Below are 15,561 nucleotides of genomic sequence, written 5' to 3'. Positions count from 1 at the left end.
AGTGTTGGGAAGGTACCCATTGGACCATTGGAGTGTCTCTACATTCATTTTTCCTATCTTAAGTTTTCAAAAGTAAAGCAAATTTGGAGGGGGGGAGAGTGGGCATCCTAGTTCTCCTTTAAGTTTCCTGAGCTTTCTTCTGCTAAGTCCTATTCATGCTCTACATGCATATGCTGCCTCTCATGAGAGGTACTGTCAAAAATGTTGTCTATGTACCCCTAATCCCCGTCACCCACCTCCCTGACAACATATACCAAACTATATATTTTTGTTGGTTATTTTGTGACCTCCTATAACAATATCCTTTCAAATATGTTTCCAATTCCCAGACACACTAAGTCCTTTCCTTTTATGTTTTAAAGAATAAATTAATTGTTGGATGAATTAGAGTTGTGATCTTAGGCATCTTAGCATCGTACAGTCTACCCTCCCAGTGTACTAAACAGGAACTGATTTTGTAATGTTTATCACAGAATGGCATTCAGCATTTGCTTAATCACATGTATTTTCAAAGACTACATGAATTTCCAAACATGCACACAAACATATGCTATGACTGGTGGTGGTCTACATCTGGTCACATCTACTGAACATGGAATAGGATTGTCATCTTAACATGTTAGCATTTGGTAGTAGCAACATTCGGAGATAGCCAGTGCCTTCCCCTCATGTGGAGCTCAGATTTATAAAGCAAAAGGCTCCTTATCCCACGGTGATGTAACACTTATGGCCTATAAACATCCCTTGGAGTATCTGTAATTCTACACAATTTTCATCAGATGTGTACCCAGAGGAGATTTGATTTCACAGTATTTTGTTAGGTGATACTCAACAAAATCTGAAAGTCCTTGGATCACAACTGAGGCTGGGTATCTTTAGAACAGAATCATCCATTTCCAAAATCCAATTTATAATTTACTTCCTAAGCTTTGTTTCCTAGTTGTTAGATTTATGCTAATTTAAAAACATTAACTAGGTTATGATGATTGATCTTCAACATTATCAGTAATGACATAGAGATTAAATTTTATCTGTCCATTGCTTCAGTAGTTCACCATAGAGTTATGAAACTAACCTTCAGGTTTGATGCCATGTGTAAACTGACATATGTAGCAAGTAATAGAACCATGATTCTATCTCAGTTTTCAGTTGGGGACCTTTTACTTAACTCCCTGCTTCTCTATCATCTAAGTCCAAATCCTTAATTAGATACCATTAGTAGAGCTAGAGTTCTAGAGTATATCATTTAATAAGTACTTATTTCTAATAGGTACTTGATCTTTTGTGTGTATGGCCAAGATGTAGTGCACAGTTGTGGACTACATGTTGCATACCAAAGTCACATTACATCAGTCCTTTTTCAGTTTGGAGTGATAGGTCACATTGCATGGTGAGGCAGCATTTAGTGAGCATTTCCAGCCTGCCTGGGATTATGACTCACTTGTATCATACAGGTTTAACAATAACTTCACACTGGGAGGTTTTGTAGTCTGTGCCCATCATCATCAGAGTTAATGTCTCCTGCGCCCACTAACTTTCTTTATACTAATTTCTAATTAGCAGGGTGTGTGAAGAGGAGTGAGTCACCTGGTAAGATTGTGGGGTGTTCTACACTCAGCCCGAGAACAGCGGGAAGGACCCGAAACAAACACGGGCTTTTCAGCTTTGCTTTTTCATGCCGTTATGAAAATTACCTTCGATTCTACATGGAGGACAGAGGGTAGCAATTTGGAGTTTTTACACCGTTTATTACCAAACCCTTACGCTTAGAAACACACTCAGCATCCGCAAAGAAACATGATACTCTCAGTGATTAAACCAAGCATCTGTTGTGTGGTTCTGGGATGACTGATAGATAACTGATAAGAGTACAAAACATGGTTGAGCCTCCATGAAAAGAGAAGCAATATTCATTTGCTTAATTATGTTATGAAACTGGCTGTTTGATTCTTTTGTTCCTCTCTAGATAAGTAGCAGCACACAATTATATACCCTCTCTTTTAATTGAGCTTCATGCTTCATGATGATAGGGTGGAAGGTCTCAAAGGAAACGCCCTACAACTACCTGTGCCAAGGACACCATAGAAATCGAGACCTGCCTGTCTGACACACAATAAAATTTTCCTTTAGACTTGCCAAGCTGTTCCTTTTGCCAGTTTTTGACAGTATTTAATGATGCCTGCTAATAACTATAATTGGTGACTAAATGTTTTACGATCTATCCAAAGACAAATTAAATCCAGAGATTTAATCCAAAGACAAACAGTGAAGTTTGTGACTGTGTGGTATTCCTCGGAGAGAAGTTCTACTTCACTTCATCACTTTCAGCCTGCACATCTGAATTATCTAGGTACGGTCACAATTGTCCTCCACACATTACATCTAGAACCACCTCGCATTTGTCTCCAAAGCCATTGGAAAGAAAGCTAAGCGAGTATTCGTTAATAAACCATTAGTGAATGCTAAGAATTAGGCAAAATAAACACTCTAAGAGCAATTTGAATATTCCATAATCTGACCATCATTTTACAACATGAAATTGTTGCCTTATAAGAAAGGGACAATTTAAAAAAAAATTCCTTCAAAATATTTCTGCCTCTTTCAAGTAGAATTATATGCAAGGTAAAAATAAAATCACCTTTTTCCCTGTAAAGTAGAATAAAAGTGTTCTCTCTTGTGATTGGACTCTGTCAACTCATCGAAAAAGTCCTGGGCAAAAAATATAAAAGACACAATATAGTCACGTGACCTCCCAATATGCATGGCTTCGCCCTTTACTTCAGTCACTCTGAAGTGATGTTTCTAGTCTGTTTTTCTTGCCCCTTACTGCTCTTTCCTGAAGTAACTAACCTGTCTGAAAACAGTAGTCTTCAACCTTTATCAGTTACCAGTTAAAAGAATAATTTGCAAGCCCCACCCAAGAAACGCTGATTTAGTGTATGTATTTTAGAAGTAGCGTATTGAAAAGCAGTGTGTTGAGGATGCATTGGAATGGTTGATAACCTAAGAGCATTTCATTTTGATAATTTGAAGAGACCTTTTTGAGATGAAATACTTGGGGAGCATCTGACCTCTCTGCACTCTGTTATATCTACTTTGTCTTTCTTCTGTCTGTTCATTTGTTCCACTACACGTTTCTTATTTAGATAGAGTTAGGACTTGAGTTGTATCTCCTTCACCATCCTCCATGGCTCCAAAATGAAGTTCAAACTCACTCTTATCTCTTGAGCTGATGGGGGCCAAATATCCATCTCTGATGGAACCTTTCTTCTTGTGTCTGCCTCATGGTAGGCAGTTGATGGCTAACTCACTCAACACCCAACTAATATTTGAAACACACTCTGTGATCATTTGTAGGCTTTTATTGTAATGTATTGTATTTTACTGTAATGTATTGGTTCTGTGAATCTTACTTTAACTAACCTCTTTCATACTTGAAAAGGAGGGTAGGAGAAAACTTCAAATTCTTAAGTAGAAAGGTAGAAAAATGAGAAATAGCCTCCTTTTCCATAAAAATGTGTTGTGATTTGATTTTCTTGGAAAAAAATGAAGTCATTGGTAACCCAGAAAGATGTCAGAATTGTTTGGAGGTTTCTTTCTGTCACCTCTGCTTTCTTGTTTCTCTTCCTTAAAGAATAGAGGCGATTTGACAGCTGTATCCTGCTTTCTCATTTCTACATGCCCAGAGGGCCTGTGCACTAAGGAACTACTTCTTCATACACTTAAAAATATCTCCATTCCTTTTTCTAAAGAGCAGATAATACAGGACTCATCAAAGCATACACACAGTCTTTTTCATGTGTAGCACTCAGGCATTCTGATGATAGATGGAAGGATAGAAAGATGATCTGTAGTTCAAACCAGCTGATATGCACTGTATGTTCTACTGCATACATCTGACTTTATAAAGAATAAAGAAAACTAATGAAAGCCTGACAACCTGCCGTCACTAACATAAATCATTAGGCATTTGCCACTTTAAAGTTATCACTTGCCCATCAGCAATATTTGTGTGGAAACGATTAAAAGAATATTCCAAGAAAGATGAACAAAATATATCTTAAAATTAAAAATCACCTAGAAAGCATATTTTCCTGCTAAAGAATACTCACATATAATCTCTCTGAACAATCTAAAATATTACATTTTTATACATTCTTTTTCAGAGGAAGAGACTAATTGATTCTGTTTTGTTTCTAATACACTTTGTGCATATGACTAGAAGCTTAACATGCATCTTTCTCAAAAAAAATTCACCTTGAAGCAAAATATTAGAAGGTAATGTGACAATAATTATTTCCATATGATATAGCTCCTAGTTGATTTCAGAGAATATTTGATAAAGGTTACCAATCAGTCATAATAAAGAACGAATAGCAACAACTTAGAACTTGGAATGCTAGAGGAAACATTGAACTCCTGAGGAGGGCATGTGGGAAGGTTCAGATTTTCTGGTAGATTACAAACTATCAGAAATAAGCAAAATGTAAGATATTTAATTTCCAAACTTCAATACAAGTTATCTCACTGTGGAGATCCTTCCCACCTGAGTCAATCGTGTAACAAAACCCAATATCTAAACAGTAGTTTCTTATCTTTGGAGACAGACTTTTGGACTGCCTGTGGTCAGTTCTAATTTTTTCCTTGCAAACACAAAAACATGAACTCTTTTACACAACGAGACTGATATTCAAGACAACTCCTCAAGTTTCAGAAGAGGGTATTATAACTTTAAGCCTAAGAAATGGAAATATGTATTTAAATATAAGATAATATTGATATGGTAGAAATCCGTTAAGTGGAAGAAGGACTGGTAATGAGCAAACCTAACCATAAGCTACGAAATTACTCTCCAAGGGCATATATTAATTCATGAGTCAGATTTTTAAAGAGTCTAAGCAACTGAACATTGGAATACCAATGCCTTCAAGTCATGACTTAGATTCGTCTATAGTATTTATGTTTGCCATTGAGTTCTTTCCTTGCTACCCTAATTTGCTTTCTCTTGCTGTGATAAAGCACCGAGCAAAAGCAACTTGTGGTGGAAAGGCATTATTTCACCTTACAGCTTGTAGTCCTTCATCAAGGAGAGCAAAAGCAGGACTTAAAGGCAGGGGAGGCAGAAAACATGGAGGAGTCCTGCTCACTGGCTTCATTCACCTTTGTCGCTCTGCTCTCTTTCTCACACAGTGCAGGTCCACCTACCCTAAGGGTGGCACTGTTTACCATGAGCTTGACACTCCTCCTTCAATTCCCAATCAAGAAGATGTCCCACAGACATACGCACAGGACAGCTTTACAAAGACAGTTTCTCAACTAATGTCCCATCTCTGCGAGTCTGTCAAGTTGGCAGTCAAGATTTGCCATCGCAAGTTCACCCTTGTCAACATACCACAAAAATACAAATGTGACCCCAAAACTTTCATTAGAAATTTACATAAAATGATTCACCCTATGAGTGGTATTTTAATAATCAGTTGGGGTTATAAGTGGGCATGGTCTAATAGTGTCTCCTTTGACGTAAGAAGCTTTTCCCTCAAAGCAGCAACACCCATTTCCATTCATACTTCCTGCCTTAGTAGCGTCAGCACAGTGATGACTGATGCTTAATAGATGGTTAGGCTACATACACCTCAGAGGAACCTGCAGTTTGTCCTGTAGTCAGGAAACACTTTGTAGGCAAGGTCTTTGATTTACTTGTGACTACAGGATTAAGAGAAATCAGTGTGCTTAGGAAGCCCTACCTCCAAAATTAATTTTAATTCATTTTTTTAAATCTAAAAATTGAAATCATTAAACACTCAGGAACTTATTTCGTAAATGTTTGACCCCTTAAGAATAAATGATAGCAATCTTTAAGGTAGATGATCACTAATACGCACAACTGTTGGCTTAGTTATTGTTCTGTTAAAGATCAGAGGTTTTGTTCACTGAGAAATTTGTTCTGGTGTTCTGGGAATGAGGGATAAGCCGTAGTCAAATTTATCTGTGAGTTGTGAAATTTCATGCTGTTGTATTTCCTGTGACCATCAAAACTCCCAGAGCTACTGGAACTATCATTAAGTGGTTTTGTTTGTTCGTTTGGGGGGATTTTTAAAAGCAAAAGTGTGTACTGCTTCTACAAAAGACCCAAGTTTGGATCTCAACATCTATACTGTGTAGCTCACAACTACATTTAATTCTACTTCCCAAGGATCTGATGCTGTCTTCTAGACTATATGGCCACTGCATTTAGGTGTGCACACCCGTACAAAGACAAATGCATGTAAACCAGTGGTTCTAAACCTGTGCATCGTGACCCTTTAGGGACCACATACAAGATAGTCTACATATCAGATATTTGCATCACAATTTTTAACAATAACAAAATCACACTTATGAAATAGCAACAAAATAATGTTATGGTTTGGGTCAGCACAACATGAGGAATTATATTAATGGGTCACAGCATTAGGAAGGTTGAGAACCACTGATATGCACAGATCAGTGTTCGTTTGTTTCTACATTAAACTTTGTTTCTATGTCTTCTAAAGGATGAATAACTTTTTAAAAGATAAATAAAAATTTAACTCTCAGAGTTGAACATACACCACAAGCTTACTATTTCTCAGATCCTCTTAGATATACTAATATATATGATATCAGGAAACAGCTCCTGGCCAGTTGTGAAACTTTGTATGATTACATTATCCTGCAAGCACCCAGCAACAGAGGAAAGAAATCTGAGAAGGCTCACACTTGTGTGGTCTAGCACTTACCCCAGTTATCTGAGCACTTTATCTATGATTTAATTGTATGATTGACTTGAATAGTACATTTTAGGAGGTCAAAGTCATAGATGAAACTAGAGATGAACATTAAATGTAGTGTAGGGTGTTGGCTAGAACCCTGAAGCAGACAAACAAAAAATAGTATTGGGTGATTGTGTTGATCAGGGTTCTCTAGCATCACAGAACTTATGGAATGTCTCTATATATTAAAGGAATTTATTGTAATGTCTTATGGCTTGTAGTCCAACTAACCCAATAATAGGCAGCTACAAATGGGAAGTCCAAGAATAGTAGTTGCTCAGTCCCACAAGGCTAGTTGTTTAAGCTGGTCTTCTGCAGAAGTAGGTTCTAACAGATGTGCTGGCAACTAAGTGCAGGCAGTCAAAGAACCGTGAATCTTCCTACTTCCAGTACCCTTATGTAGGCCTCCAACAGAAGGTGTGGCCCAGATTAAAGATGTGTAACACCCACCATGTCTGAATCTAAAACTCAACTTGTCCCAGGCTGACCTTGAACTCAGAGATCTGCTTGCCCCAGTATCCTGGGATTGAAATTGTGTACTACCTTGCCTGGGCCTAAGCCATTCATGACCACCATGCCTCAAGATCTCCATGTCAAGATCCAGGTCAGAAACCTTTGACTTTCAGCCTCAAGATCTGGATCACAGGTGTGCCATCCATTCCTGGATTGTAGTTAATTCCAGAAGTAATCCTGTTGACAATTAGGAATAGCCATCACAATAACCTATACTATAGGTTCTAGCTAATAATTTATTAATGTTGTTTTATGGACTATAATAAGTGTTTATTCATGAAAGATGTTCAGAATTAGAAAAATTATAAGCCGAGCAGGTATCTGCTCAATACTTTACAGATCTAAAAGTATCATAAAATATAAAATATAAATCCTATTTGGTTTTCAAAAAGATATATTGGCAAAGCCCAGACTTCTTTATGGAAGGAGTTTTATCTGTATTGACAGTTTACTCTGCACATATACCAAATATATATATATATATATATATATATATATATATATAGAGAGAGAGAGAGAGAGAGAGAGAGAGAGAGAGAGTTCCACAGTAGAGTATGGAAATGTTGACCAGGAATAGTAAAAGAAATTGAGCCACACACAGAATACGATGCTCTGGAAGGCAAGTCTGTATTCAGAGGTGGCTCCTTGAACCTAACGTGAAGATACTGTGACAATTTAAAAGACACAGTGTTTGATTCTTATGTCAGGTACTTTGCGATTTGGCCGGTGCACAGTGCAGAATGGGATGGGGGTGAGCATTGCTGGATCACATTTATAAAATGCACCTACTTAGTTTCTTATATGTACATGGAGGCAGGGGGATTTATAGCTGGGGGGTCTGTCCTTACCGTCAGGTTCCAGTGTCAGACCTTTGCCATGCCCCTCAGGTGCTCCTTCAGTCCTTTGTCATAGCACAGGGCAGCTTTGTACGTCCCTCAGGTACTTGTCCAAGTATCCGAGCTCCTGTCGTTGCACCAGGAATTGCAACAAAACTAGCTTAAGTGGTTACACGTAATGACGAGCGGTACATTCAGTGCTGGCATGATTATAACCACAACAAAGCTAACTGCTAATGTTTCCTTTCCATTATTTCCTTTGATTTTGTAATCGGTCAAACAAGGAATTGTCGGAGAAAGCCTCTGGTACATGAAGTTCTTTGCCGTGGTAGGTGATGTAGAGACACTCGTGGTTTATTTATAAGTCCCTCAATGTTTTCAAAGCTAAGCTCTTTGTACGCTAAGTATGATTTTGTGGAAGACGAACAGAGTGCTTTTGGAAACAAATTTTGGAGGCACTTTGATGTTGTAATTAGCTAAGATGAATGGGCTTGTCTCACTCTCTTTGAGAGGAGGGGCAAAAGCACAGGAAACAAAGAAAGGCATTGAAATTCAGAAGCAGGGCCTGTGAGATACCTCAGCAAGTGCAAGTGCTTGTTACCCAGTGGTGCCAGCTTGACAATATGAGTTCAGTTCCCAAAACCCTCAAAAGGTGGAATGAGAGGACCAAACTCCATAAAGTTGTCCTCTGACATCCACATGTACAACCTGACACATGCAAGTGACTGCATATGAACAATAAGTAAATATAAAGTCAGAAACAATCAAGTGATTCTTGTAAACCTGCTTCCATGAATGACATTTTCACTTGTATGTGGGATCTCTAAACACCTGGTGGAAAGAAATAGATTCTCCCTAATCTTGCTTTGGTTTGCTTGGACGTCTTTGCAAGTGATTTTGGTTTCCATTAGAGACAGTCATTACGTATGTTGTCATCTGTTCTGTGGGGACAATAAGCCATCGATAAGACTACATCACTGGCAACCGTACTCCAAACTGAGGGGTGAATCACCCTGCCAGTTACCTCTCTAAATTTAGTAGCATCCGCATGTAAGAGAAGGTCACTCAGTATCTGCCATTCACATAAGGTTTAAAAAAATGCCTCCTGCCCAGCGAACCGTCCCTTGCTCTAACTCAGAGCTCCCGCACTAATGTCCATGACATCACATCTTCAGCTCTTGCTTCAGTAGTACGATGATGCCATTAAGCAGGGTACAGTTCCAACACCACATTTTGACTTTTTCCCTGCAAAATTTGTATTTATAGAAGGATGTCAGAGCCCCTTAAAATATAGGTAGGGTTAAAAATGTTTCTTGGAAAATTTGGTAAATAACTATCATCCATTGCATCAAAATACTTAGCATCCAATTGGCTTGATTTGCTTGCTTTTGAGACGGAAATGCTGACCATGTTCTCCTCTAGGCTCCCTTGAACTTGTTTTTAAAGGGTACTTGAATGATGTCTAAGAATATGGTATTTCCTCCAGCTCTTCCTCTTCCTACCCTCTTCTAACTTGGTTTTCCCACAGCAAATCATTCATTAGCTATCACTGAATATTCAAACTGTATGTCAAACATATTGGTTAAGACTTGTCCTAAAATATAATTGTTTTTAAAGAGAATATGTAATTTTATGGAACATTCCTGAAATGTTCTTAAAACAAACAAAAGCAATGTAAATATAAAAACTATTGTTTCAACAACATCTGTTAGATTTTTTTTTTTGTTTTGTCGGTTTTTAATTCTTTTGGTTTTTGTTTTTAAGAACAGTTATCAATACAGCAAGCCACTGACTGGGCCTCAAATTGTCTCCTCCTTGCTACTAATGCTCTCAGGTTTCCCCAAAGTGATAACTAATATGTATACATTCTGTCTGCAGGAGACAGTACAGAGATCTGAAGGATGGCTGACGAGAGGAAAGATGAAGGAAAGGCACCACACTGGACATCAGCCTCACTCACAGAGGCAGCTGCACACCCCCACTCGCCAGAGATGAAGGACCAGGGTAGCTCAGGGGAAGGGCTGAGCCGCAGCGCCAATGGATTTCCATACAGAGAGGAGGAGGAAGGCGCCTTTGGGGAGCACGGGTCACAGGGCACCTATTCAGATACCAAAGAGAACGGGATCAACGGAGAGCTGACCTCAGCTGACAGAGAAACAGCAGGTAACTGAGGGCCTCGAGGACATCTTTGTGCTTTGTAGTTGTGTTACTCTGACAGTGAATTCATCTACAGCAGCTGGGCCTTTCACTCTGTAAGGACTGGAGTCCCCGTCAGGAGAAATAGGCACCCTAGTACCGCAAGCACCAAACACTGTGGCAGTTAGCTTGACTCCCCCCAACTTGGTTGCAGACTTGGTCTCCCCCAACCCCCACTTCAGTTTTCACCACCCTAATCTTTATAGGCAAAACACTCAGTGTATGTCTATTTTGCTATTAACTGTCAGTATTTTAACCTACTACGGGAAAAAAATCTCAATGTTTTCTTCTTACGAGTGACATTGGGCCTGACTAAGTTCAACAGACTTCATAGCCTTCCGAGAAAACAGGGGAGAAGGAAAGAGAAGATAGGGGAGATGAACATGCATGTTCAAATATGGGGACACTTTCACAAGCCTCAGATTTCCAAAGCACAATACACAGAGGCTAAAAGAAAAATATAATACAGCTAATTCCATTTATTCTATATTTATGGATAATCTGCCTGCATATATGTTTGTATACCACATGCAGGCAGCACCTGCAGTAGCCAGAAGAGAACATTGGCTTCCCTGAGACTAGAGTTACACATGGTTGTGAGCCACCATTTGGTTCTGGGTATAAAACCTGAGTTTTCTGGAAGAGTGACCAGTGCTCTAAACTACTGAGCAACCTCTTCATCCCCAGTATCACTAACTATTAAGTGCTTGTTTTAAAAATATTAACATTGATACCACCCTAAATGACCCCATAAATATAGAGCTTTAATGACCTAGAAAAACGTTATTTTACAATATAGCATTCTTTTTCCTTTTTTCTGTAATTCAGAACTTCATGTATTTGAACTTACAGATCATAGCTTATTTTGTCAAAAGACTGGACATACTACAAGTAGTAAAATAAAGCACTGCCCCCTTCAAAGGCATCCCTTACCTACGTGAAGGTGGGTTTCTGTACCCCAACAATTAGACAGTGATGCTTATTCGCTATACACTCTGGTCAAAACACCTCATGTGTAAGGGGTGGGGCTATAGTTAATGTTATTCTTACATAGAATGCATGAGGTTCCTAGTACAAATTATAAGTGTGTGTAGGTGTGTATATGTGTGTGTGTATATGTGTGTGTGTGTGTATTGGTATATGTTTATGGGTGTATAAATATGCATGTATATACATATATATGTCTGATTTTTTAATAAGGAAGTAGTAGAGACATTTTAAATGACAGGAAAAAAGTATAAAATATATACTATAAATTTCTAATATATAGTTTAAATTTTGCCACCACATTAGTAGGTGGTATTTTAGTAGTATTGTTCTACATAGTAAGTGTTACATTAGCTTCCATACAAAATCTGGTGCCCATACTCTATAGCTCAGAGGTTCTCATGGCATATGATCTCTATGGAAATTAATTTGAATACAATTCACAGGATGTCAAGTGTGAAATGAGAAAAATGAAAAGGCAGAGTTGAAAGGGGCTTGCTTTTAACTTAGGACAAATCTTCCCGAATGTGTCCTGGAGTGCCAAACAAATTCACAGGAATATAGAAAGAGAATAAATGTTCAATGTAGTGCCGTACCTCAGTCTCTGTTAAACACTACACAAGCCATCAGCTTGTGGTAGTTCTGTGTGTTTCAACATTAGCACACACTGTATCCCTCTTAAAGATTCTCCACCATGCTGAGTCTTCTGCAGTTGCTCTGATGCAAAACCAGGGCCCTGCAGAATTTCCTGAGAATCAGAAAAAAGAGGTTGGCAGTAACTTGACTAACCCAGGAAATTAAGAAACTGTAGTGTTCCAAGAGGACATACATTTTATAAAAAATCATGATTAAAAGTGAAATAAAAATATGCTTCCTTCCATGGTTCCGGTGAGGGTTATACAAATACAACAAAATGTATAAAGGCAGTGCTACGAGGCATAGTATCTCTTAGTTACCATCGTGGGTTGCAGTGGTGGCAACACTCTTGAACAAGGACCATTTTGTCTCTAACTGAATACAATGTAACTTGCTGAGGGTGGGAATTTGCACTGACAGGTCTTTGATAGGTTTGAGGCATAAAGGATGAGGACAAGCTACCGCACCAGGGTTAGGGGGAAGGAAAGGGATAATGGCACAGACCAAGAATCTTTCCCATCCTGTGGACCCTGGTTTTACAGTTGCAGTGTTCAGTAAACATGTCCAATGATTGAACAAATAAACAAATGCAAAGACAGTCATTTTCAAATTAATTTGAAAACTCTAATCTCTTGATTTTGGAGGTCTTGCTTGCTGCTTTTTTTTTTTTTTTTTTTTTTTTTTTTTTTTTTTTTGAGGAAGGTATCACTCTGTAGCCCAGACTGGCCTTGAACCCACTGAATAGCCCAGATTTTCCTTAAAGTCAAGGTTATCCTCTAGCCTCAGCTTCCCTCATCTTGGAATGACAGTTATGAGCCACCATGCCTGTCTAGTTTTGTCTCCTGGATACTCAACACATGACTCTTATTGACTACCGTGGAGCAATACAACCTCTTTACATAGCATGCTTGTTCAAGCTACGGACAGCTTGTTTCATTTAATAGTCTATTTGTTTGGTGGTCTTAAAGAAGTATCTAACAGCAGCAGAAAGATCTACTTGTCAGGTCAATGTGTCCTTGCCAGCTTCCTTGAGAAAATGATATAAATTAAATCGAACTCACAGGTATTTCTTTCAAGTGGTAGCATCAGGAACATCCAGTGTTTTTTGTGGAAGCATCTCAACATGTGTTAAATTAGCCTTTCTTATGTTACCTTGGAAAAATGATTTCTAAGCATTCATATGTACGCTCACAGTGACAGAGGTGGTACATCCTCATCTGTGGGTTGCCATAGTGATGTTTTCAATCCAAACTATGGTGTGATTTTTTTAAACTAACTTCCTTCTAAAAATAACAGGCCAGTTATTGAATACCTAAGAAATGCCAGTGTAGAAAGCTCTCGGAAGAGCAAAATGTAAAACTGGCTTCCTTTTACTTATGAAGAATGCTCCAATGATGAGTTACTATGCAGTTAGCTTCTCTTAAAGCAAGTTTAGTAAAATGATAGCAGTTGTCATTGATGATTTATAGATAATGTATGTTGCAAGTCATCACCTGTATAAGCAAATCCTCTTAAATCTCAAATATGGCATTTTTTAAACGCTATGCTTTGAAGATGATGACCCAATCAGAATTAGCATTGTATTTGGAGGTGACCATTTCAAGGCCCAAGAAGCTCATTCTTTGTTTGTTTGTTTATATATACAGCAGCAGTATATCTCACTTCTTCCATAAAGCATAATTCTCAAAAACAAATTGTTCACATAGAGCAATCCTCAGCAGGGAGGAGGTCCACAGCTGTGCTTGTGGTGGCCTCAAAATTCTTAGTTGACTAAAAAATATTTCTTTGCTTTCTTCTTGGCTGGGTTGTCTCTTCCTTCCCAGAAGTTGGTTCCCTGAGCTTGTTTGTAATCACTGCAGTAAACAGCTTTACATGGACAAAGATGGAGCCTTCACATCTTCCCAGCCTGATCTCTCTCTCTCTCCCATCAGTGTGCTCCGCAGTTGGCAATGTCACTGGTTGTCATTTCATCTGACTTCCCGTTGTCTGTGGCTTTGGATCTTACTATTGCTGAGTACAATTATGAAATCATTTTATTATAATGTTTGCTAATTGTAAAAGCCAAATCTGTAAAGCGTGTCTTCACTCTGCATCCCTCACGTATTCTGAGCACCAGTATCTCTCTAGAGACAGAAAAGTCTCTGATTCCTCTTTGTTCCTCAAGGGATGCTTGCAAAACTGGAGTCTCTTCTCCTTATCTGTTCATCCATTGCCAAAAACAACTGTTAATTAAACAAATTTGAAAGAAATTGTGTTTGGACAGAATAATAGTGTTTTCCTGCTAGTCATTGTTTCTTAATGCAGTATATCAATTATTAACATAGAATTTGTGTACTATATCCATAATATAAGCAGTGTAGAGATGATTTAAGACATATGTGTGGATTGCAGAGGCCTTATGCAAACATTATAAGATTTTAAATAAGGACTCGAACTTCAGATTTTGATATCATAGGAATCCTAAAGCCATTCCTCCTCCTCCCTCAACCCTCAACTACAAGGACACAGAAGAACAACTGAAACCCATGCCACTTGGTTTCCTTCTGAATTGTCTTTTCTCCAAGAAGAGACAACATTTTTGTATATATTTTATCATTTATTGACTTTCTAAGCAGGCTGCCGACAGGCAAGGTTTCCAAGATTCCTTTAGATTAGAGGTTTTTTTGTTTTGTTTTTGTTGGTTTGTTGCCTGATAGAATTAATCTTATCAGTATCCCCTTTTGTCCATCCAGAAGATGGGTGGACCCTCCTCGGGTTTAGTTGTCACCCAAGACCATGTGCTACAGGGTCCAAGCTTCTTATTTTTGTAGAAGAGAGTCCCTCTGCAGCTGCCATCCATAGCAGGCAAAGTGCACATTTCTGTCGCAGAATTTATATTCACACTCCTGGAGCATGGCATAAAATCATAGCGTGATTCTCAGCTTCCTCCTAAGTGGAGATTGAAGGGAGGCCGAGAAGAAAAAGATATTTATAGATATCAAAGTATGCAAGTTTTTAAGAGCAGGCCTGAGTGACTTCAGCTGTCCTCGGGCATGGGGTTTGAACACTAATAGGAGAAAACAAGTGCCCAGATAAAGTGGCTCTTTTTTGCATATCTCTTGGGGTAAATATAAAAATGGAAGGACATTTCTTTACCTGCCTCCCAGCCATTCTCCACAATCCCTTTTTTTCCTGGCATGTCTATATTTCCAGCTGTCTTTTCCAGGTCTACCTCCTACCCAGAAAATGATATAGCCTTCTCTACATTTTAACACCCCTCTAACTCAAGCAGCCCCATAACAGACAGACCCAGACCCATAAAATTATTGTTGCAGAGACTACATGTGGAAGCTGGAAAACACATATTAGGGGCAGAGGTTGGCATCATTCTTATGCAAACAGCAAGGAGCTCTAGCTTCTTCCTGTTCCCCCTTTCCAACCTTGGAGAACTGAAACCTGATTCTTGCTACCCTCTCGTTCTACCTTCAATTCTAAATTGAGATCCCCCTTTAAAATACAACCTACTGAATATATACATTAATGTACACAGAGCAAAATAGCGCAGTGCCATTTCTTCAGCAAAATGACTAAAGCTATCCGCATAGGCCCCTGAGGCAAATAAA

General features: G+C 38.6%; 1 protein-coding gene across 1 annotated transcript in view; it reads left to right on the top strand.

Moving 5' to 3' along the window:
* Positions 1–15,561, top strand: part of Map2 (microtubule associated protein 2) — a 258,927-nt gene that overhangs the window by 185,623 nt on the left and 57,743 nt on the right. The window contains 1 exon segment of the mRNA XM_032901293.1: positions 10,019–10,303. Coding sequence (XP_032757184.1) covers positions 10,042–10,303 — 262 coding nt within the window. The 5' untranslated portion in view covers positions 10,019–10,041.

This window comes from Rattus rattus, chromosome 4 (genome assembly GCF_011064425.1).
Source record: "Rattus rattus isolate New Zealand chromosome 4, Rrattus_CSIRO_v1, whole genome shotgun sequence".
Lineage (NCBI taxonomy): Eukaryota > Metazoa > Chordata > Mammalia > Rodentia > Muridae > Rattus > Rattus rattus.
Note: the sequence above shows the minus strand (reverse complement) of the source record. Positions and strands in the feature narration are given on the sequence as shown.